This window comes from Myxine glutinosa, chromosome 8 (genome assembly GCF_964187855.1).
Source record: "Myxine glutinosa chromosome 8, kmMyxGlut1.1, whole genome shotgun sequence".
NCBI classification, from domain to species: domain Eukaryota; kingdom Metazoa; phylum Chordata; class Myxini; order Myxiniformes; family Myxinidae; genus Myxine; species Myxine glutinosa.
Genome location: NC_136268.1, coordinates 99,060,422 through 99,082,059, shown reverse-complemented (window position 1 = coordinate 99,082,059; position 21,638 = coordinate 99,060,422). Strand labels below are relative to the sequence as shown.

At 49.7% G+C, this 21,638-nt stretch overlaps 3 protein-coding genes across 7 annotated transcripts in view; 1 reads left to right on the top strand and 2 right to left on the bottom strand.

Annotated features, from left to right (window-relative positions):
* Positions 1–6,210, bottom strand: part of LOC137432755 (nucleus accumbens-associated protein 1) — a 151,598-nt gene extending 145,388 nt beyond the window's left edge. For 2 of the 5 annotated variants that reach the window (XM_068124923.2, XM_068124925.2), the window contains exon 1: positions 5,900–6,204. The gene's annotated coding sequence lies outside the window, so the exon portion shown is untranslated. Of the gene's footprint in view, positions 1–5,899 lie in introns of all 5 variants that reach the window. The other 3 variants (XM_078783572.1, XM_068124924.2, XM_078783573.1) reach the window with 3 other exon arrangements.
* A 7,010-nt stretch (positions 6,211–13,220) lies between these two features.
* On the bottom strand, positions 13,221–20,056 carry LOC144893388 (uncharacterized). The gene is made up of 3 exons (XM_078783976.1): positions 20,009–20,056; positions 19,245–19,859; positions 13,221–14,197 (listed from the first exon to the last, which is right to left on the bottom strand). Exons 1-2 carry the CDS (start codon positions 20,054–20,056, stop codon positions 19,254–19,256), a joined length of 654 nt encoding a protein of 217 aa, XP_078640102.1. The 3' UTR covers positions 13,221–14,197; positions 19,245–19,253.
* On the top strand, positions 17,128–18,630 carry LOC144893389 (ATP-dependent DNA helicase PIF1-like). Its single transcript, XM_078783977.1, has one exon. It carries the CDS (start codon positions 17,128–17,130, stop codon positions 18,628–18,630), a length of 1,503 nt encoding a protein of 500 aa, XP_078640103.1.
* Positions 20,057–21,638: the final 1,582 nt, after the last annotated feature.

Sequence of the window (21,638 nt, the reverse complement as noted above, 5' to 3'; positions counted from 1 at the left end):
AGTTTAAAGACTGCGCCATTCTTCAGAGATGGCATTAAGCCTGCTGTCCCTTCTGCTAGCATTTGCTCATGGATTTCAAAGATCACATGGTAGCTTTCAGAATAAGTATGCTATTGAGTACTGGAAGCAAAACCAAATTCCAAATTCTTTCCCAGATGTATGGATGTAATGTACCAGCAGCACAGCCGTGCCTGCAGAAATGATGCAATCAAAGGCAATTCAATTACAATCAAATGTGCATTCCCTGATTCCCTGGACAGGATTCTCCAAACTTTGAAAAACACCTGTATATTGTTCAAGAGGTAGGCATATGTGCTCATGATCCAGTAGAGGGAGTAAAGTATCTGAATGAAGGGAAGAAGTAATTTTTGCGGTAGGTAATGGGGTTGAGGTGAGTGGGGGTGGGGGAGGGAAGGAAGGCTGAAGGGGGTGTCTCACAATGTTTGGATGATAAATAATACAAAAAGAAAATAATTATGGACTAGAAATGCAAATCGCACATACAAAGTTCACACACTTGGTGGAATAAAAAGTGCATATTCTCAAATCAGTCAATAGTATTTATTATTAATAAATAGCCCCGAGTGGGCCGACGGTGAACTCTTGAGGTTGTAGTTCAGACCTCGGCTGATTTTGGGGGAACCCCTGGGAGCCCCCTTGATGGCCTGGGAGGCCCCCTGATACGAAATTGAAGAATCTAAGCGGGCAATTCTGCAGACCATCGAATACAAAGGCTGTAGAAGGTTTCAGAGCAATCTGTTGGTAAATAATGAACGAGTAGGAATCCAAAGTTTGGGGGTTAACCCGCCCCCCTGGAAGTCCCCACGATTCAAAATCGGAAAAATAAATAAATAAATCTAAGCCCAAGCGATAGTGTGGGATACTATCTTGTATTATTGTGTCAAGTTTTAGAACAATCAGCCGGGTGGCAAGGGAGGAGTAGCAAAAATAGCAAAAAAAGTCAATGGACGGACGAACATACAAACGGACATCACGACCCATTTTAGAAGTTCATTCATCTCTTCGAGAATCAACATGAGATGACCTAAAAGTCATGGTACCTTTTGCTTCTTCAAATGTCATCAATATATTCTAAATAGTGAACAGTACAAATATCAACATTTAGAGATTATCAATATTAATACAAATTTCGAAAATATTTCTCTTTCAACAGTCACAACATTCCCTGCAATACAGCAAGACGGTATTTACCAATGCAGAACCTCAACAGGGTACAGTCACATGAAAAAGTAAGTACACCCGATGTAAAGTTTTGACTTTTTCAACATATTTCAACATACAGCTATTTGATCTTCATTTCAACATTATTGATAGATAAAGGTGAAATAATATAACAAATATCATGAAACATTTACATTTTGTAGTCCATTGTATAATTTAAATAAACATCAATGCAAATTTCGAATGTGGAAAAAGTAAGTACACCCCTACATTTATCACTACTTCAAATACCTAAAATTAAAATCAGGTGCACCAGCTCAGGTGCAAATGATTAGAACATCGTTAGAGAGGATCTTGGAGGAACCTGTCTTATTTAAACCTCAGACATTTCGTTTGGTTTGCTCTTTGTTGTTGAAGTGTATGGCATCACCATGCCTAGATCAAAAGAGCTCTCTGAGGCCTTCAGAAAAAAGGTTATGGATGCCTACTAGTCTGGGAAGGGATTTAAAAAGATCTCCAAACAATTTGAAATCAATCATTCGACTGTCCGGAAGATCATCTACAAGTGGAGAAGATTCCAAACAACTGCTATCTTGTTCAGGCCAGGCCGCCCCAGCAAGTTCAGCCCGAGAGCGGACCGCAAGGTGCTGAAAGAAGTCTCTAAGAACCCCAGAATGTCATCACGGGACCTACAGGTAGCTCTTGCCACTGTTGATGTCAAAGTGCACGAGTCTACCATTAGAAAGAGGCTGCACAAATTTGATCTACATGGGAGGTGTGCCAGGACGATGGTTCATGTCCACAAAAGACCTTTGCTGTCCACAAAGAACATCAGGGCAAGACTAAAGTTTGCCAATGAACACCTTCGCAAAGACCAGCACTTCGGGAACAATGTGCTCTGGACAGATGAGTCAAAGGTAGAGCTATTTGGCCACAGTACCAGAAGACATGTTTGGTGAAAACCAAAGACAGCATTTGGCCACAATAACCTGATACCAACTGTAAAGCATGGTGGTGGAAATATTATGGTTTTGGCAGCTTTGCTGCATCAGGGCCTGGGCAGCTCACCATCATAGAATCCACCATGAATTCTTCATTGTACCAGAGGGTGCTTGAGGATAATGTGAGGCCATCTGTCGGAGAGTTGAAGCTCAACCAAAGGTGGACCTTGCAACATGACAATGACCCTAAACATACCAGTAAATCCACCAAGGAATGGCTGAAAAGAAAGAAATGGAGGGTTCTGGAATGGCCAAGTCAAAGCCAGGATCTAAATCCCATCGAGATGTTGTGGGGGGATTTGAAACGAGCTGTGCATGCAAGAAACCACTCAAACTTCGCACAGCTGAAAGAATTCTGCATGGAGGAGTGGGCAAAAATTTCTCCCAGTTGATGTCAGAGACTGGTAGACAGTTATAAGAAACGCCAACTTGAGATTGTTTCTGCCAAAGGGGGCAATACCACCTATTAGAGCCAAGGGTGTACTTTTTCCACATGCAAAATTTGCATTTATGTTTATTTAAATTATACAATCGACTACAAAATGTAAATGTTTCATGATATTTGTTATATTATATCACCTTCATCTATCAATATTGTTGACATGAAGATCAAATAGCTGTATGTTGAAATATGTTGAAAAAGTCAAATCTTCACATGGGGTGTACTTACTTTTTCACGTGACTGTATACCGATCATGGTAGATCTGTAAATGAATGATCTGTAGAAGATTAAAGATCTATATTAAACTATATTGCAGTAGATCTGAGAGTAACCTCTGTACTACTACTACGACCAGAATTTAGTCCCACCTTGTGCAGTTGCCTTCTCTCCACACCCCTATATCCCGAGCATCCTCTCTGTCTCCCACTTTCTCCACACTCACCACTTTGGCATGTCACTTCAACATTTCCTTCCACTACGATTATGGTCTTCCCCTTCCCCTCCTGCCAAATGAAGCCTGGATAGATATCTGCAAATAGATCCACTACACTTGTAACGAGTAAATAAATTTCCCTCGCTCCAGCTGTCAAAGCCACTAAAGTACAAAATTGGAACCCAAGAAGAACACAAGCACTATCCTCCACAATGTCTGTCCATCCATCCATAAGTTTTTATTTTCCAGGCCAGATCTTGGTAAGTGATGGAGGCAGGTTGATTAACCTTACCAGGTACACTGTATCTTAGGTACATGCCTCAAACAAGCTTTGTGCTTTTGACCACTGACTGTCTACCTTAAGTAATCGAGGCAGGTTGATAAAATTTAAATAGTATACACTGTCCGTGTTATGTAAATGTGCTTTTCTGAGGATTTGTAGATGGTTGCGCCGATGTCTTTTACAGATTTGACGTCAGACCTTAACACGAGGCATCGTGCCTACCCAGACAAGAAACATGACCCGCAGCCTTTTTTCCAGCAAAAAGAACAGGCTCCACAACAGGTTGATGTATGTATACAACTACAATGGTATATGCTTTCCCTTGGGTATGTCACCTTCACCCAGGTATGGTATTCCAAAACAATGTTTCATTTACAAGTAAACGTATAGTTACCCTCAGTTTTTCGATTATATAATGTCACATGTAATTTTCCTTATACATTAATTTCTGAATAATGCCAAGTATAAGGTATTTCGCTAAAATATTTGTCGATCATAAGGTGAAGGCCAAAGATTTTAATGGTAATTTACAAGATTTATCGCTCAGCAAAATGAAGCCATCTGATAGGCCAAGCCAGAGGCTCGACTCATACCCTCTTTCTCCTACCTGTGGACTTCATCTGCTGCCGATGCCAGGCCAATACGCCAAGCCAGAGGCTTGACTCATAGGCTCTTTGTCCTACCTGTGGACATCAGCTGCCCATGCCATGCCAATAGGCCAAGCCAGAGGCTCGACTCATACCCTCTTTCTCCTACCTGTGGACATCAGCTGCCCATGCCAGGCCAATAGGCCAAGCCAGAGGCTCGACTCATAGGCTCTTTCTCCTACCTGTGGACCTCATCAGCTGCCCAAGTCAGGCCAATAGGCCAAGCCAGAGGCTCGACTCATAGGCTCTTTCTCCTACCTGTGGATATCAGCTGCCCATGCCAGGCCAATAGGCCAAGCCAGAGGCTCGACTCAGGCTCTTTCTCCTACCTGTGGACCTCATCAGCTGCCCAAGCCAGAGGCTCGACTCATAGGCTCTTTCTCCTACCTGTGGACCTTATCTGCTACCCATGCCAGGTGAATAGGCCAAGGCAGAGGCTCGACTCATAGGCTCTTTCTCCTACCTGTGGACCTTATCTGCTACCCATGCCAGGTGAATAGGCCAAGGCAGAGGCTCGACTCAGGCTCTTTATCCTACCTGTGGACCTAATCTGCTGCCCATGCCAGGTTAATAGGCCAACCTAGAGGCTCGACTCATAGGCTCTTTCTCCTACCTGTGGACAGCAGCTGCCCATGCCAGGCCAATAGGCCAACCCAGAGGCTCGACTCATAGGCTCTTTCTCCTACCTGTGGACAGCAGCTGCCCATGCCAGGCCAATAGGCCAAGGCAGAGGCTCGACTCATAGGCTCTTTCTCCTACCTGTGGACCTTATCTGCTGCACATGCCAGGTGAATAGGCCAAGGCAGAGGCTCGACTCATAGGCTCTTTCTCCTACCTGTGGACCTTATCTGCTGCCCATGCCAGGTGAATAGGCCAAGGCAGAGGCTCGACTCATAGGCTCTTTCTCCTACCTGTGGACCTTATCTGCTGCGCATGCCAGGTGAATAAGCCAAGGCAGAGGCTCGACTCATAGGATCTTTCTCCTACTTGTGGACGTCATCTGCTGCCTCTGCCAGGCTGATAACTCATTTCTCCCTGCAGACATTTTTTGGCAAAATAAAAATAAACTGCAAGACAAGATCCAACCTCGACATATTCCCATTCTTGGAGAGGGTTGGGGGTAGGGGAGGAAAGAGGCTCTCCGAAGGGAACTCATTCTCGGAAACTGCAAGAGATTTGATAACAAGACTCGCTCTATGAGGAGGAAGAAATAAATATACATTAAAAATTCAAACTTTTACATTTCAAGACGATGCGTCGGTTACAGTGACGAGTGTTTTGAAGACTCATGAACCGCTCTCGTTTATAACGAATCACAAATTGATCGTTCACACAACACGAACTCGTCTTTCATGGCACCCGGTCCGGGGTTAAATCCCACAGCAAAGAACCAGTGGACCCGAGCACACAACACTTGGTCGAGCTCGCCGCACACGCAGCAGCTGCTCGACTAGTTGGGCCGCTTTTCACATACAGTACCGACTACGTACTTGGAGCTTCACGTCGAGTTTACCAACGTATACCTATACCAGCGATTTCGATCACCGTGCTCTAACAGTAACACGTCCACTTCGGGGGTACTCGAACCACGTACCCGCGCCTCCCTAAGTACAGGTACCCGAGTTCGACTACCTGGGCTCGTTCGCGTTATTCCTGAGAATGGCTTGTTTTAACCAACTTGTTATATCAACAAGCCATCTTGAGGAGAAAACGGCGCGATATTACACAAACAACGCGAGCCTCATAGAGCCGCCCGGCCTCGGAGCTCCACCCCCGCGCAGGCCAGTAGTCGAGGGTCGGTCGTCCCGTGAGACCCGAGCACACACACAGACACAGACACGACCCAAGCTCGGATCCTCAAACGCTCTTTCCACCCATTACCTTTGGCCGCGCCGCACCGAGCGCTCTCACCTCGCGGAGTCGTCATCGAATCGTGTGCGGATCCATAAAGCACCAATGGTGATACAAAATGAACTCAGAGGCAGATCCGCGACACCCCGCCTCGCCGGCCCCACAATCCCAATTAGCCCTCGTGTTCTCATTCCTCTGTGTCCGCTAATTCGCACTGCTCGGCCTTATTGTTAATCACTCCCCACCGTACTCGTACACTATTCACCCAGTGCTGCCGATCACTCATCTCAAGCTAACCTCCCATTAACCCATCATCGCGCGAACCTTATTCCATGATTCACTCAGACTCTTCTTCTTCTTCTTTTGATTTTAAATGGCGTTGTCAGGGCCGCAGGCTCTATATACGCCACGCAGCCAAACACTCGGCAAGAGGGCGACATGTTGCGGGAGACTTCATAGAGTTTGCCCCGTTTATTTAACGAAGTTTCAAACATATTTGCAGATTCCAGCCGAGGGTGGTCATGGTTCAACCGGCATGGTATATCCGGTAGATCTAATAGTAATACACTCAGTGATCAATGATCCCCATCTCGTACAGTGGAAAAGGCGCGATATGGGTCTCCCTCTCCCTGCGTGCAGAGAACATTATATTAAAGAACTTGTTTAAATGAGATGGAGGTTGTTTAAATTTGGAGGAATCCCGGCATTCGTGAAGCAATCTATGCTTATCACGTCGACGAACGGAACTGAGTGATGATCTACAGACTACAGTAGTCTTCTTCTTCTTCGTGTTTTATGGTGTTTTCAGAGCCATGAGGCTCTATATATGCCACGCTGCTGGACTTATATGTGGTCAAAGAACGAAGGAGCCTATGGGAGATCCATAAAACTATATGGGTTCTCCCGCAAGCTTTAAAAAACAAAGGGGCAATGCCCCTGGCGCTCACCTGGTAGAATAAACAGTATACTGCACCGACTAAAGGTACCGGTATTTTAAACCAATTTCTATGGTTGCAAGAAGACAGGGCTGCATGTAGAATCATACCAATGAAGGAGCTGTGCTCCCACGTAGTCGGAAGAATGGACGCGACAAAAAGCTGGAATTCGTCCGAGTTTCTTTATTGTCACAAAACAACTCGGGTACTCTGAAAAGCCCATTTATCGGGTAGCAATATATATACATACACACATTATCCCGGAGCGTTTGCCCGGGAAAGGCGAGAGGGGGCGTGGCCGGGCGTCCCGGACGCAGCCTGGCAAGTCGAGAGCGGGCGTGGCCGGGCGTGCCCGGGCATGCCCGGGCGTCCCGGCCGAGGCCTGGCAAGTTGAGCGCGGCCCTGCCCGGGTGTCCTGGACGAGCCCGGCATGGTGATCGCTCCGCGTCCTTGGTAGGTGCAAGGCGATTGTGTAAACCCAGCGGTAGCCGCTACACACGTCCCCCCAGAATCGACTTGCACCGGCAGGGTCAATTTGAGGGGGGTCCTGATGACCCGGCCGAAGCGACCCCTGGCGGGTCGTGGGGGGGGGTGTGTCCGGTATGGTGGTGGGCGGTCGAGTGGGGGGCACCGTGGAGGGGGGGCGGCCCCGCCACGGCGGAAGGGCCAACCGTGGCGGTTGGTCGATGTCAACGTGCGCCGGCTTGAGGCGGTCCACCGCAATCCGGTCCGACCTGCCGCCGATGTCGATGACGAACGACTTGTTGTCCCGTCGCAGGACCCGGAAGGGCCCGTCGTACGGTGGCCGGAGTGGCCCCCGATGTGCGTCATGACGCACAAAAACGTACTCCACTGTGCAAAGCGCTGGGGGGACGTAGGACTTGGGGTCACCGTGGTGGGATGTTGGCACGGGGGCAAACCGTCGGGCGGCCTCCTGGAGGTCCGAGCGCTGGTGAGCTGCGGACCAGGGACTGGTAGCGTCGGGCACGAATTCGCCCGGGATGCGTAGCGCCTGGCCGTAGACAAGCTCGGCGGTGGATGCCCGGAGGTCCTCCTTGGGGGCCGTGCGGAGGCCCAAAAGGACCCACGGCAGCCGGTCGGCCCAACCGCCGTCTTGAAGGCCGGCCATGAGCGCGGCCTTCATGGAGCGGTGGAATCGCTCGCACAACCCGTTGGCTTGGGGGTGGTAGGCCGTAGTACGGTGGAGCTTGACCCCCAGGTTGCGGGTGACCGCGCCCCACAGCTCGGAGGTGAACTGCGGTCCGCGATCTGACGAGATGTCCGCCGGTGCGCCGAAGCGGGCGACCCAGGTGGCGATGAACGCCTGCGCGACGGCCGCCGCAGTCGTCGACGCCAAGGGCACGGCCCCCGGCCACCGGGTGGTGCGGTCCACCATGGAGAGGACGTGGGTGAAACCCCGCGACGGGGGCAGAGGTCCCACCAGGTCCACATGGACGTGGTCAAACCGGCGTTCCGGCACCGTAAAAGGGGCCAATGGGGCCTGGGTGTGCCGGTGCACCTTGGCGCGCTGGCACGCGAGGCACGTCCTGGCCCAGCCGCGGACGGCCTTCCGGAGGCCATGCCAGACGAATTTGTCGGCGATCAACCTCTGGGAGGCCCTCGTGCCCGGGTGGGACAGGCCGTGGATGGCGTCAAACACCTGGCGCTGCCAGCCTGCGGGCACGATGGGGCGAGGCCACCCGAGGGAGACGTCGCACAAGAGGGCCGCGCCCGCGCCGTCGAACAGCACCTCGGTGACGCGGAGGCCCGTGACGGCGGTCCGCAAGGCCTGGACGTCGGGGTCAGCGGCCTGGTCCGCTGCCATCCGGGCATAGTCAATGCCGAGGTGGACTGCGTGGGCGACGGCCCGGGAAAGGCAATCCGCCACCGGGTTGTCCTTCCCTGCGACGTGCCGATGTCCGTCGTGTACTCGGACACGGCCGAGAGGTGACGCTGCTGCCGGGCTGACCACGGCTCGGTGACCTTGCCCATCACGAAGACCAGCGGCTTGTGGTCGACGAAGGCCGTGAACGCATGGCCCTCGAGCAGATGGCGGAAGTGCCTGACCGCCAAGTGAAGCCCGAGCAACTCGCGGTCGAAGGTACTGTAACGGCGTTCGGGCGGGCGAAGCTGCCGGCTAAAGAACGCCAGCGGTTGCCAAGCTCCACGCACCCATTGCTCGTGCACCGCGCCCACCGCGTAGTCCGAGGCGTCGGTGGTGAGGGCGATCGGTGCATCGGGCGCCGGGTGCGCGAGCATGGTGGCGTTAGCCATGGCGAGCTTCGCGCCCGTGAACCCCGCATCCATCTGCTCGGTCCAGGTAACGTCACCTTTGCCCGGCTTACCTCGGAGAGCTTCGTACAGGGGGCGCAGGAGCTGGGCGATACGGCGCAGGAACCGATGGTAAAAGTTCACCATGCCCAGGAACTCCTGCAGCCCCCTGATCGTGCGGGGGCGCGTAAACCCCTTCACCGCATCCACCTTGGCCGGCAGGGGGACGGCTCCGTGCCTGGTGACGCGGTGCCCCAAAAAATCGATTTTGGCGACGCCGAACCGGCACTTTGCGGGGTTCACAATCAGGCCATGCTGGCCCAGGCGTTCGAAGAGCGTGCGGAGGTGGTGTAGGTGCTCTTCGCGGGACGCGCTGGCGACGAGGATATCGTCCAGGTAGACGTATACAAAATCCAAGTCGCGCAGGACGCTGTCCATCAGCCGCTGGAACGCCTGAGCCGCATTCTTCAAACCGAAGGGCATCCGCAGGAATTCGAAGAGTCCGAATGGCGTGATGACCGCCGTCTTCGGGATGTCCTCCGGCCTGACGGGGACCTGATGGTAGCCGCATATGAGGTCCACCTTCGAAAAGAAGGACATGCCCGCCAAACGGGCGGAAAAGTCCTGAATGTGGGGGACGGGGTAGCGGTCGGGGGTGGTGGCGTCATTGAGACGGCGATAGTCCCCGCACTGTCGCCATCCCCCGCCGGGCTTCGGCACGATGTGCAGCGGCGATGCCCAAGCACTCTCCGAGCGCCGAACGATGCCGAGTCGCTCCAGGGTAGCGAACTCCGCTTTTGCTACCGCTAGCTTCGTCGGCTTGAGGCGGCGTGCCCGGGCGTAGACCGGTGGCCCGACGGTGGGGATGTGATGGGCCACCCCGTGCTTGATGGCGCCCGCCGAGAAGGTGGGCCACGTGAGGGCCGGGAAGCTGGCGAGGAGGCGGGTGAATTCGTCCGTTGCCGGAAGCGTACAGATCAACCTGGCCGGAACCGAACCGTTCGGCAAGCCGCTTGGCAAGCCGCTCGGTGAGCCGCTTAGTGAGCTGCTCGACGAGCTGGGCAGCACACAAGCGAGCGAGCTGAACGTCTCGGCCTGGACAAGACGTCTGTGCTTTACGTCGACCAGGAGCCCATTTGCGCACAGGAAGTCCGCGCCAAGCAATGCCATGGGCACGTCGGCGGTGACGAATGACCATCGGAAAACCTGCCCTCCGAACCGCAGATAGAGGCAGCATTTTCCGTATGTACGGATGGGCGTCCCGTTCACGGCAAGCAGCGCGGGGCCCCCGCCCGCGGTGTGCTTGTCCGACGTATCGGCAGGAACGACACTCACCTGCGCTCCCGTGTCGCACAGGTAACGGCGCCCGGATAAGGTGTCCATTATGACCAGTAGGCTGTTCGAACGGCCGGCGCTCATTCCCACTATCGAGCGCCGGCCCGGGCATTTCCCGACCTGTCGAAGGAGCACGGCGGATGACACTGTCGAGCCTCGTGGCCGAACCTGGCGTGGAACCGGCACCAGGTGGTGGAGCTGGAGGAGCGTGGCTGGCTCCGCCAGGCTGGTGGAGCCGGCGGTTTTCCCCACGGTGGCGGTTTTCTCCACGGTGATGGGCGGGGCGTGGCGGCAGCGACGAGGTGTGCATCGGCATCAGCCTCGGGATCCACGAGGTGTGCAGCAGCATCAGCCTCGAGATCCGCGACGGCCGCACCGACTCTCGCCCGCTTGTCCGAAGCAGCGAAGTACCTGTCTGCCTCGGCGGCCAGTGCTCGGGGTTCCGTTATCACGGTCCCGGCGAACGCGAGGCGTACCTGTGCTGGTAGTTGGCGACGGAAAAGCGCCCAGAATAGAGAACCAGGGGCTTTGTCGCCCAACAGCGACAGCATATGGTCCATTCGGACCGACGGGTGCGTGTCGCCGAGCTCGGGGAGATCCAGGAGGTGGTCGGCCTGTACGTCCTCCGTGAGGCCGAACGTGGCTAGGAGTAGCCGCTTGAGCGCCTCGTACTTGTGGCCGTCCGGTGGGTGGCGAAGGACGGACACAACTCGAGCGGCCGTGCCGGGCCCGAGGGAGGCGACGACGTGGCAGTAGCGCGTGTCGTCGCTGGTGATGCGCCGAAGCTGAAACTGGGCTTCAGCTTGGACGAACCAAACTTCGGCCTGAGCCTCCCAAAATTCGGGAAGTTTGACCGACATCGCGTTGTTTGCCATTGCAATGGCGTCGTGTTCAGAAGGATCGCTACGGCAGATCCAATGTCGAGGTCACCAAATGAAGCGCGGTGCTGCGCGCGCTAAGGCTTACGAAAGGAGCAAGCGGACAAAGCGGTTCATACAAAAGAGTCTTTATTCAAAGCACTCAAACTGCAGCACTGAGCTGCTCGGGGCTGCGCACCCCGTGTATATCCTGAGGCCACGCCTCTCTCCCCGGCGTGGCCCACCCCCACTTGGTGTGCGGGGTGATGTCACCACGTCAGTGCTTTCGTGTCCGCCACAGGTACATCATTGGTGATTAAGGTTGTGGTGAAGTTTCATCGAAATTGCATGTGTAGTTTCTGAGAAGAAAGCAAATACCTATTTTGGGGGGGTCAACCCTGGACCCACTTTGACCCCCCGGTAAACCCCTTTAGAGCCCGATTTTTTTAATGCTGTGAACAAACTTTAGTCACAACACAAGAAATATAATTTGTGCCAAATTTGGTCACAATCCCTTCAGCGGTTTCGGAGAAGTTTCAAGTGTTTACGGACTGATGGACGAACAACGCACCATCGCAAAAGAACTTCGTTCCAGGAGAGGAGAGGTGGAGGCGGGGATATGGGAGGGGGGAGGAGATGAAAGGAGGGAGGAGGGAGCAGAGCTGGAGAAAGAGAGAGTTTGGCCAACTAAACAATAGGCGCCATGTTGTTACCCAAGGCCAAGTGCATGCGCGCGTGCGTTCAAGCGTGCATGCAACTTACTGCTATTAGGGACGGGTTTATTTTTATGTTCCTGAGTTTCATACATTGTTTAGTCAGTTGCGAATGAGTGGAAGTTGGGATGGATGAGTGGAAGGAAGGATGGATGAGTGGAAGGAGGGATGGATGAGTGGAAAGAAGGATGGATGAGTGGAAGGAAGGATGGATGAGTGGAAGGAAGGATGGATGAGTGGAAGGAAGGATGGATGAGTGGAAGATCCATCACTCATTCATCCTTCCTTCCACTCATCCATCCTTCCTTCCACTCATCATCCATCCATCCCTCCTTCCACTCATCCATCCCAACTTCCACTCATCCATCCCTCCTTCCCCTCATCCATCCCAACTTCCATTAAGCGAATGCATGCAATGCGATGCGCGTTCTGCTAGTTACGGAGGTTGGGTAACAACATGGCGCCTGTGAATCACATGACAGCGCTTAACCAATCATAGGGCAGACCAGTTGAAACCGGGTTGATCTAACTCTATCTACGGCTCTGTGCGGGAGGAGTGAGAGAGGGGAGGAGGAGGAGGAAGGTGGTGAGGGTCACCTCCAGTTTCACCTTGTAACAAAACCTACCCTTGGTGGTGGTGTCCCACTGGGATTACCATATTTTACAATCTTGTCCTTGGCCACATTCACAATTTCCGACGATTTCCGAAATTGATTTGGGTAACATCAGGCATCCAGCAATACCTCGAGAACCAGGTCAAATCTACATCCTTCCTGTGGAGACTCCAATGCCTTTAATGCAGAGAGGGAATCGGAAAAGATCATGGTGTAGCGGTTACCTTATTGGGACATAATCCACGTGCACGGGCCAGTGTAGTCTAGTAGGAAGAGGGGGGTATCATGCACCCCCCGGAAATATACTTCTAATCAGTGTTTCTCGATTGGAAAAATTGTGTAGAAAATGATGAGCTATGTTAAAAAGTTGTCAAAATGTCCCACGTATCATTTTTATGCAAATTAGTGCCGCCAGTATCGAAAAATCTAGTTTCACTATATGTCAGGCAATATTGCAGATAACTGAACAAATAAGGTGTCTAGACCCATGTTTTGAGGGTCAAATATCATAATAAAACTATTCTTAAAGTGATCACATGTGTCTGTGTCATGCTAGTATGCAAATTAGTGCCACCATTACAAAATAATCACATTTTTACCAATTAAGAGACTCCAATATTGCAGATAACTGAACAAATAAGGTGTCTAGACAGATGTTGTTGTGTTTTTAACCAATGTTTATTTATTTTGTAGTACAAGGGTCAAACATCATAATAGAACTCTTCTCTTTCCCATTCCAGATAAACAGTCAGGTAAATGCTTCTCCACTATGAATCACTCATCATCGTTTTCAATGAAATCGTCAGAGTCCAACTCGTCCTCTCCTTCCTCGTCCTCCTTCTCTTCCTGTTCACGCTCTCCAGTGTCCAGGAGATCAACTAGCGAGGTTGGTTAGGACAGGACCGCAGGACCATACTGGTTTCAACTCTCCTTCATCAGTCCTCATCCATCCTTGCCCCTCATCATAGGGTTTTGGCTTTTCCAGAATAGCTTCAGCAGCTCGCTTGTACAAGGCGACACGGTGGTTCACACGTTGGACGTGCGGCCTCAGAGCAGAGTGGCATGGAGGAAGTCGAGCCAGGTCGACCTTAGACTTGGAAGTGAGTTTCTTGTCTTCCCCAACTATTTTGCGTAGCAACTTGGCACGGACGACGTCCACTGAAGACTCACGACTCTGTCCATACATCAGACAGGTGAATTGCTCCAACTGCCTCAGCACCTCAGGCTTGAGAGTCCAGTAGTCACCGAGTTGACTAAACGCCTTATGAAACCTGGGTTTCTTCTCCAGCTTTTTCAAGGGCCCCACCTTCCCCTTCCCTTTGAAGGCACTGGTACAGTCTTCTCCGCTGAACACATAGAACCCAAGAAGAGTGGCGCAGTAGTCTTCTCCCAGGGATTCTGCAAGCTCAGAGAGGTTGATAAGTTGTCGATGTTTCCCTGACCCCATATCCAGGTATACTTTCAGCTTGATGGCATGAGCATGGTAGAAAAGAATCATGAAGATATCTGTGTCAGGTGTTCTGACCACAGCATTCTTGTATCCGAGGGCAGCAGCATGATGGAGGTACAGTACCACCCTTGTATCAGTCTCTTCCTGGTTGCTGTAGATTGTGGGGAGCTCACGCACCTCAACCTGAAACACAAAGGGGCATTGCACTTCAGTCACAACCAATTCTAGATCTAGACAAAAATCACAGATAATCACTTCTAATTTACCAATTTTACCAATACGGTATCTATATTATAAGCGTGAAGGTTTGTCTGTTTGTTTGTTTGTTTGTTTGTTTGTTTGTTTGTTCTGAAACAGCGTCGCCATTTCTCAACGGATCTTCACCAAATTTGGCACGAGGGTCCCCATGCACCACAGAATCACTGATGAACAAAACAAACCCGACCACCCACATCCCCACCCACACCCCCCGGGGACCAAATTTGACATTTCTGCACTGCCTCCAAATCAAAGCTATTTCATCCTAGGATACTCTCTCATGGGACGTTTCAGTAGGCGATTGTTCACAGCCATTTGCAATAATGTTTACAAATACTGGTATTGTCAGTACAAAAGGTAAGATATAGTTATATTGATTTTGGTGTATGTTTTTCAGTCAATACGCAAATTGTTTTTCACTCAGTGGTGTCATATACTACTCAACACTAACGTATGTTTTTCAGTCCATACGGATATTGTTCTTCACTCAGTGGTGTCATATACTACTCAACACTGTTTCAATACATTTGTGTTTTTCTCCCTTCTTACAGACAATCACTTCTCAGTAACTTCGTAAATGGGACCTAAGAGGCAACGTTCTGCAAGTGCAGATGCACATGCAATACAAGTACAACAAAAGAGACAAAGAGAGTCCTCAACAGAGAGAGAAGCTCGACTTGCAGCCCAGCGAGCCAGACAGGCACAACTGAGATCAGCTCAAACTCCTGCTCAAACACAAGCGCGAATTGCTGCACAGCAGACCAGACAGGCACAACTCAGATCAGCTCAAACTCCTGCTCAAACACAAGCGCGAATTGCTGCACAGCAGACCAGGCAGACAGCACTCAGGGCTGCAGAAACTCTGGCCCAGACAACTTCTAGAAAAGCGGCCGATTTAGCCAGACATAACCCCAGTGTTATGCATCTTGAGATCCATTTGGAAAATGGGGAAAGACTTCACAGAAGAAACCGCGCTGCAGCGAGCCCAGCAGCCACCTCGGACCGAACTAACTGCATTCTTTGATTTGTGCAAACAGAATTCCTTTGCTAGAAGTCTTCTCTACTGTGAAGTGCCCAGATATTACACCTGGCAAGAAGGGAAAAAGGCATTTCAGCCAAGAAAGCAAGGTGCAACAATCCCTGGACACCCTCACATCAGATCTAGTCAAGTGTTAGGTCGTGTCTACACTGTTCATCCCAGCAACTCTGAGTGCTTTTATCTCAGACTCCTCCTGCACAACATTCATGGTCCAACCTCATTCCAGGATCTCAAGACAGTTGCTGGATATGTCTGTGCAACATACCGTGAAGCTTGCCTGAGAAGAGGTCTCTTGGAAGATGATGCACACTGGAACAGTACCTTGGAAGAGGCTGCAGTCTCGCATTCTCCAAGCAAGATGAGGAGCCTCTTTGCTATCATTATCTCCTTTTTCTGGTCTTCATCAATGATCTCTCTGACTCTCTCGAAAATCCTCTCTATCTCTTTGCTGATGACTCCACTCTCTGCCGCTCCATTCCTCTTCCCTCAGATCGGCAGTCTGCTGCCTCCTCACTCTCTGAAGACCTGGACAAAATCACAGACTGGTCAAACAAGTGGAACATGTCTTTCAATCCTGACAAATCTCACACTCTTACTATGTCTCTCCGAAAAGATCGACTGGACAACCCTCCCATCTACTTTCTCAACAATCCTCTCCAAGAAGTTCTGTCGCTCAAGATTTTGGGTCTCACTATCTGCCATGATCTTTCTTGGGAAAACCACATTTCCAAGCTGGCCTCCAAAGCCAGTCGCCGACTGGGCATCCTCCGTCGTGCGAAGTCCTTCCTCGGCACACCTGAGCTCCTCACCACATACAAGGCTTTCATCCACAGCTCAATGGAATACTGTTCTCCCCTATGGGCCGGTGCTCCTGCCTCACACCTAGCTCGGCTTCACGCTGTTGAAACCAAAGCTTTCAGAATTATTGGAATCTCCCGCGATGAAGCTATCTCTGAGGGCCTTTCACTCACTCACCGCAGGCAGGTAGGTGGTCTTTCTGTCTTCTACCGACTCCTCTCCGGCCTTGCACCCCCAGCTCTCTCTGTGCTCTGTCCCCCAAATATTCCTACAGGTCGCACAAGATCTGCCAGCAACCCTCTGATGGTTAAACTGCCGAAATCTCGGCTCTCTGCTCACCTTCACTCTTTCATTCCTCTTTTCTCCCGCCTCTGGAACAAACTCCCGCACTCCCTTCAATCCCACTCCTCCCTCCAGGTCTTTAAAACAGCTGTTCACCACCATCTCTTATCTTCCCCCATCCAAAACCTTGATCTTTTCTACCCCCGCTAATTCACCCCAGATCCACCTTGTTTGAAATTCCAACTTCTTTCCTGGAAGTCCTGGCAGTGTCCATATGTTTTATACCTCTCCCACCGCCCCATTCCCACGCCCCCCCCCCCCCCCAAAGCCCTCGCCCTCTCTCAGATCTCTCGATGTCTCCATGTCTCTCGGTCCCTGCTCTCAAATGTTGTGTTTGTGTCCTTCCCCCTCTCTCCTCATCTTGTCTACCGCTCCCTATGTTATATGTTTTATGTGTCGGTTTGTCTTTCTGTGTGATTAATGTTCGCTCTTTCACGAGCCTCGATCTTGTATACAAAAAAAAAAAAAAAAAAAAAAAAAAAAAAATCTGTGCCTGTTCACCTGTGAAGCTTGCCTGAGAAGAGGTCTCTTGGAAGATGATGCACACTGGGACAGTACCTTGGAAGAGGCTGCAGTCTCACATTCTCCAAGCAAGATGAGGAGCCTCTTTGCTATCATTATCTGTGCCTGTTCACCATCCAATCCTGAGCAACTTTGGCATAATCACCAGGACAGCATGACAGAAGACATACTGTATCAAGCACAACAAGAGTCAAAAAACCCAAACCTGCAGTTTACCCCTGCCATGTACAACCAAGCACTGGTACTCATTGAAAATACTGCACAGTCCGTGGCTGGCAAGGATCTTCAACAGTGTGCACTGCCTGCTCCTGTACGAACTGAACCTGCAACTCTCAGTCGAGAGATGCTTCAGGCAACCACCTATGACATTCAACAGCTGCAACAGTATGTCCACCAAAATGAACCACTCTTGGTTCCAGATCAAAAAGAAGCTTATACAAGGATCAAACAATTGTTGACATCTGACTCGGGTGGAATTGTTTTCCTTGATGCCTCTGGTGGAACAGGCAAAACGTTTTTGATCAACTTCATTTTGGCACAAGTTTGTTCACTACAGCAGATTGCTATGGCAGTGGCATCATCTGGAATTGCTGCAACTTTGCTCACAGGTGGCAGGACTGCTCATTCTGCCTTTAAGCTGCCACTCAACCTGGCCCACAAAGAGAGTCCTGTGTGCAATATTGGCAAAGGATCTGGACAGGCACAGGTTCTAAAGCAGGCCAAGCTGATAGTATGGGATGAGTGCACAATGTCTCACAGACTTGCATTTGAGGCTCTCGATCGCACCTTACAGGATCTCAGAGGTAACACTAAAATCATGGGTGGAGTCAGACTCTTGCTCTCTGGAGATTTCAGGCAAACTCTACCAGTCATTCCAAAGGGTACACCTGCTGATGAGTTGAGAGCATGCCTCAAAGAATCCTATATTTGGAGACAAGTGGAAAAACTCCATATTTCTACCAACATGAGAGTTGCACTTAATAGAGATGTCTCAGCAGGCCAGTTTCCAAAGGTTTTGCTTCAACTGGGCAATGGTCAGCTACCAGTAGACACTGAGACTGGAGATGTCACAATACCCCCAAATTGTGGAACAATCATCAACACATCTGAAGAAATGCTATTAAAGGTTTATCCTAGCCTCTCACAGAATTATAAAACCCATGAGTGGCTTTGTGAACATGCCATCCTTGCTCCCAAAAATGACATTGTGCAGGATATTAATGCCACCATCATTCAACAGCTACCAGACCAATCCACATGGTACAAGTCAGTTGACACTGTAGTTGATCTTGATGATGCTGTCAACTATCCAACAGAGTTTCTAAACTCTTTTCAGCTCACTGGTGTTCCACCTCACAATCTGCAACTGGAAGTGGGAGCCCCCATTATGTTGCTACGAAATTTGGATGCACCAAAACTCTGTAACGGTACAAGACTCGCTGTCAAAACTCTTATGCCCCATGTGATCGAAGCCACCATTATGACTGGTTGTGCCAAGGGAGATGTCTGGTCGTGCCAAGGTCGTGCCAATCCACGGATTCCCATCATCCCAACAGATATGCCATTTCAGTTCAAGCGCCTTCAGTTTCCAGTGAGACTATCATTTGCTATGACCATCAACAAGTCTCAGGTACAGTCTCTCTTGGAGTTGAACTGACAAGTCCATGTTTCTCTCATGGTCAACTCTATGTTGCATGCTCACGTGTTGGGGCAAGCACACATCTTTTCATCAGAGCACCAAACGGCAGAACAAGAAATGTTGTCTACCCCAGACTAAAACACATGTCTGTTAATATTTTACCTAGGCAGCGCTGGTGGCCCAGTGGATCATGTGCTTGCTTGCCACGCAGACGATCCGCGTTCCAATCCCAGCAGCGGCAAAAATTTGTGAGGCCACCAAATGTGGCCCGTTCTGAGATATTGTCCCTAAATGGATTGAACTTGGACAAAAATCACCAACTCACTCACTCTTTTTTTTAACTTAAATGACTTAACTTATCGCAAGTTCTTATGTTATGTACATATAATTACATACAACATGAACTACATAACAACATGCTATAAGTCAAGTCATTTACTTTCTACATATTTGGAACCCGGGCAACGCCGGGTACCTTTGCTAGTTTAAATATAAGACTGAAAGAAAAAATCGCATCACCAATCACCAAAATTTTATACTATTATTCACCAATCACAAAGAAGCACTTTGGCAATATTATTTAAGTTAATCCTGGTAATAATAATTAATAATAATATGGGTTTTCAATTTACCTTGCCATTTTATGAGACAAGTTGATGGGCTCTCCCCTCCTTGATCAGCACTCCCATCTCTGTTCTCTCCAGCTTTGAAGCTGCCTGTTGATCACTCCATACTTGCAGCAGGAGCTGGCAGATCTGCTTTTTGTTGTCGTCATTTGCAAGAAACATCTTGAAGTCATATGGCTTCCTGGTGACTGGTCCAGCCAAAATGATCTTCTCTGAGCTGCCACGCCTCAACCTCTCCTGCGCTTTGATAGATTCCGGATGGTAACTGTCAGTCAAGAACAAGAAGTGCTTCTTGGCCACCATTTGATCGAGCACCTGTAGGCATATCTCACCACAGGTTGGAGGAAGGTTGGCAAGGGTATGTAGCAGCGCCATGCCATCCTGGATGAACAGGGCATCCTTGGGGTATGGCAGATCTTCTGGGGTGGTGTCCTCCAGAAGGTAGTGCAGAATAGAGGCTTTGTTGGTCTTGGAGAAAAATCCATCCGGTGTTCCAAGGCTGGGAGGCACAGGCATCAGGCAGTACTTCATGAGTTCTTCCAAGTCCAATGGCGCATCTTGACTCTGAGACTTGACGAGGAGCACGAATGCAAGGTTGCTTTGCTCCTGAAACTGTATGACCTGGAATGATAAATGGTTAACATGTTGATATGGCGTGCAACATAAAAAAATACGTGTTCACATAAAAAAATGTAAAAATAAAGATTACCATTAAAAAATACAACATTTTAAAAATACAATTGCCCTCGGGTATTGGAACACCTCATTACCTTTCCCTGTGAGGATGTGAGGGTGACCTTCTTGTTGCAAGTCTCCATGGTCTTCCAAGTCTTCCATTAAGCAATGTTTGGCACTAACAAATGTTTTAGTTATACCAGCTATGATAACAACAATTAAGCAAGAAACCTACGTAGATTTTAAGAGGCTAGCTATATCTAACATGGTGCTAGCTGGCTCAGCTGTGATGCTGCTTGTTTCTGATTCCATGCAGAAACTGACATCCACATGTGTGTGTGTGTAGCTGAGTTAACTTCTTACCTTGTTGGTTTGGAGGTTGAATATCCAGCAACATCAGTTGGCATCGACGAAGATGCAGAACTATTAACGGAGGTATTGAATGTACATTTACGAAAATAGGAAATGGCAGTAATGGCAGGACTAATTTGCATAATAGCATGCCAGAGATACATGTGGCCACTTCAGGAATAGTTTTATTATGATCTTTGACCCTCAAAACATGGGTCTAGACACCTTATTTGTTCAGTTATCTGCAATATTGGCTGAGATATAGTAAAACTAGATTTTTCGATAATGGCGGCACTAATTTGCATAAAAATAACACGTGGGACATTTTGACAACTTTTTAACATAGCTCATCATTTTCTACACAATTTTTCCAATCTAGTAACACTGATTATGAGTATATTTCCGGGGGGTGCATGATACCCCCCTCTTCCTACTGGACTCGTGGGGCTTTTGATGATGTGGGCGTGACGTACGCGCGGTTGTTGAAGCCACGCCCTCCGAAGAGCGTGTTGGCGCTATAAAAGCTGTATGAGTTCCGTCTTCCGTTCGCGGGAGGATTTCTGTCGGAATAAAGGAGCTTTGAACACCTAAGAAATGGCCTCGTCTTCTCGTCATCCGCAACTCCTAAAATGGCACTGAGAGGAATCCATTCCAGATTATCCAAACACCGAATGGATAAACTCAATCGCCTGGTTGCAGGTGGCAGATGGGTTATCCTTATCGACTTTCCCCCATAAATCCAGGTGGATTTGAGGCAAAGTAAGAGTCCAGGAGGCCAGATTGGAACTTTCTTAATGGACTTAACAGTTAAGGAGTCCAGACCCATTTGTCTAGCTGCTCACCTACAGGGAATACGAGGGGAATTTGGGTCTTTGCACCATGTATGGTACTCCCAACAGTCTGCGAAAACAGTTTTGACTGGGTTATTGGCCCCAGAGGATATGGATTTGACCCAGAATTTACGTATCCAACACCTTTACTTGAACTGCCATTGGCATTCTTCGACACCAGTACTCGAACCTCCATTCTCATGCTTCCCATTTCCAAATCCCATTCTCAAACCACTTTACCTCACCAGTATTTCAACTAAAGTGAATTATCGCCATTCCAGCATCGGAATTGCCATAAATCCTAATTCTCCGTCCCGTCGGTGTCCTCGGCTCATGTATTATCGCAAGATTATATGAATTACAGCAACCCCATCCCCACGCCACGATCCAGGGTCATTATCGCGAGATCATAGAAAGTATGTACAGAAAACTCACGATCTGGGGAGTTATCGCGAGATCATCGAGAGTACGTACAGCAAACTCACGATCTGGGGAGTTATCGCGAGATCGTCGAGAGTACGTACAGCAACTCACGATCTGGGGA

What these genes read in the sequence shown, in the direction of transcription:
- LOC144893389 (XM_078783977.1), top strand. Translation starts at nt 17,128, where the DNA reads ATGACAGAAGACATACTGTATCAAGCACAACAAGAGTCAAAAAACCCA.
- LOC144893388 (XM_078783976.1), bottom strand. Translation starts at nt 20,056, where the DNA reads ATGGAGACTTGCAACAAGAAGGTCACCCTCACATCCTCACAGGGAAAG. An exon ending in TCACATCCTCACAGGGAAAG is followed by an intron (nt 19,860 to 20,008) that starts GTAATGAGGTGT and finishes TTATCATTCCAG; the next exon opens with GTCATACAGTTTCAGGAGCA.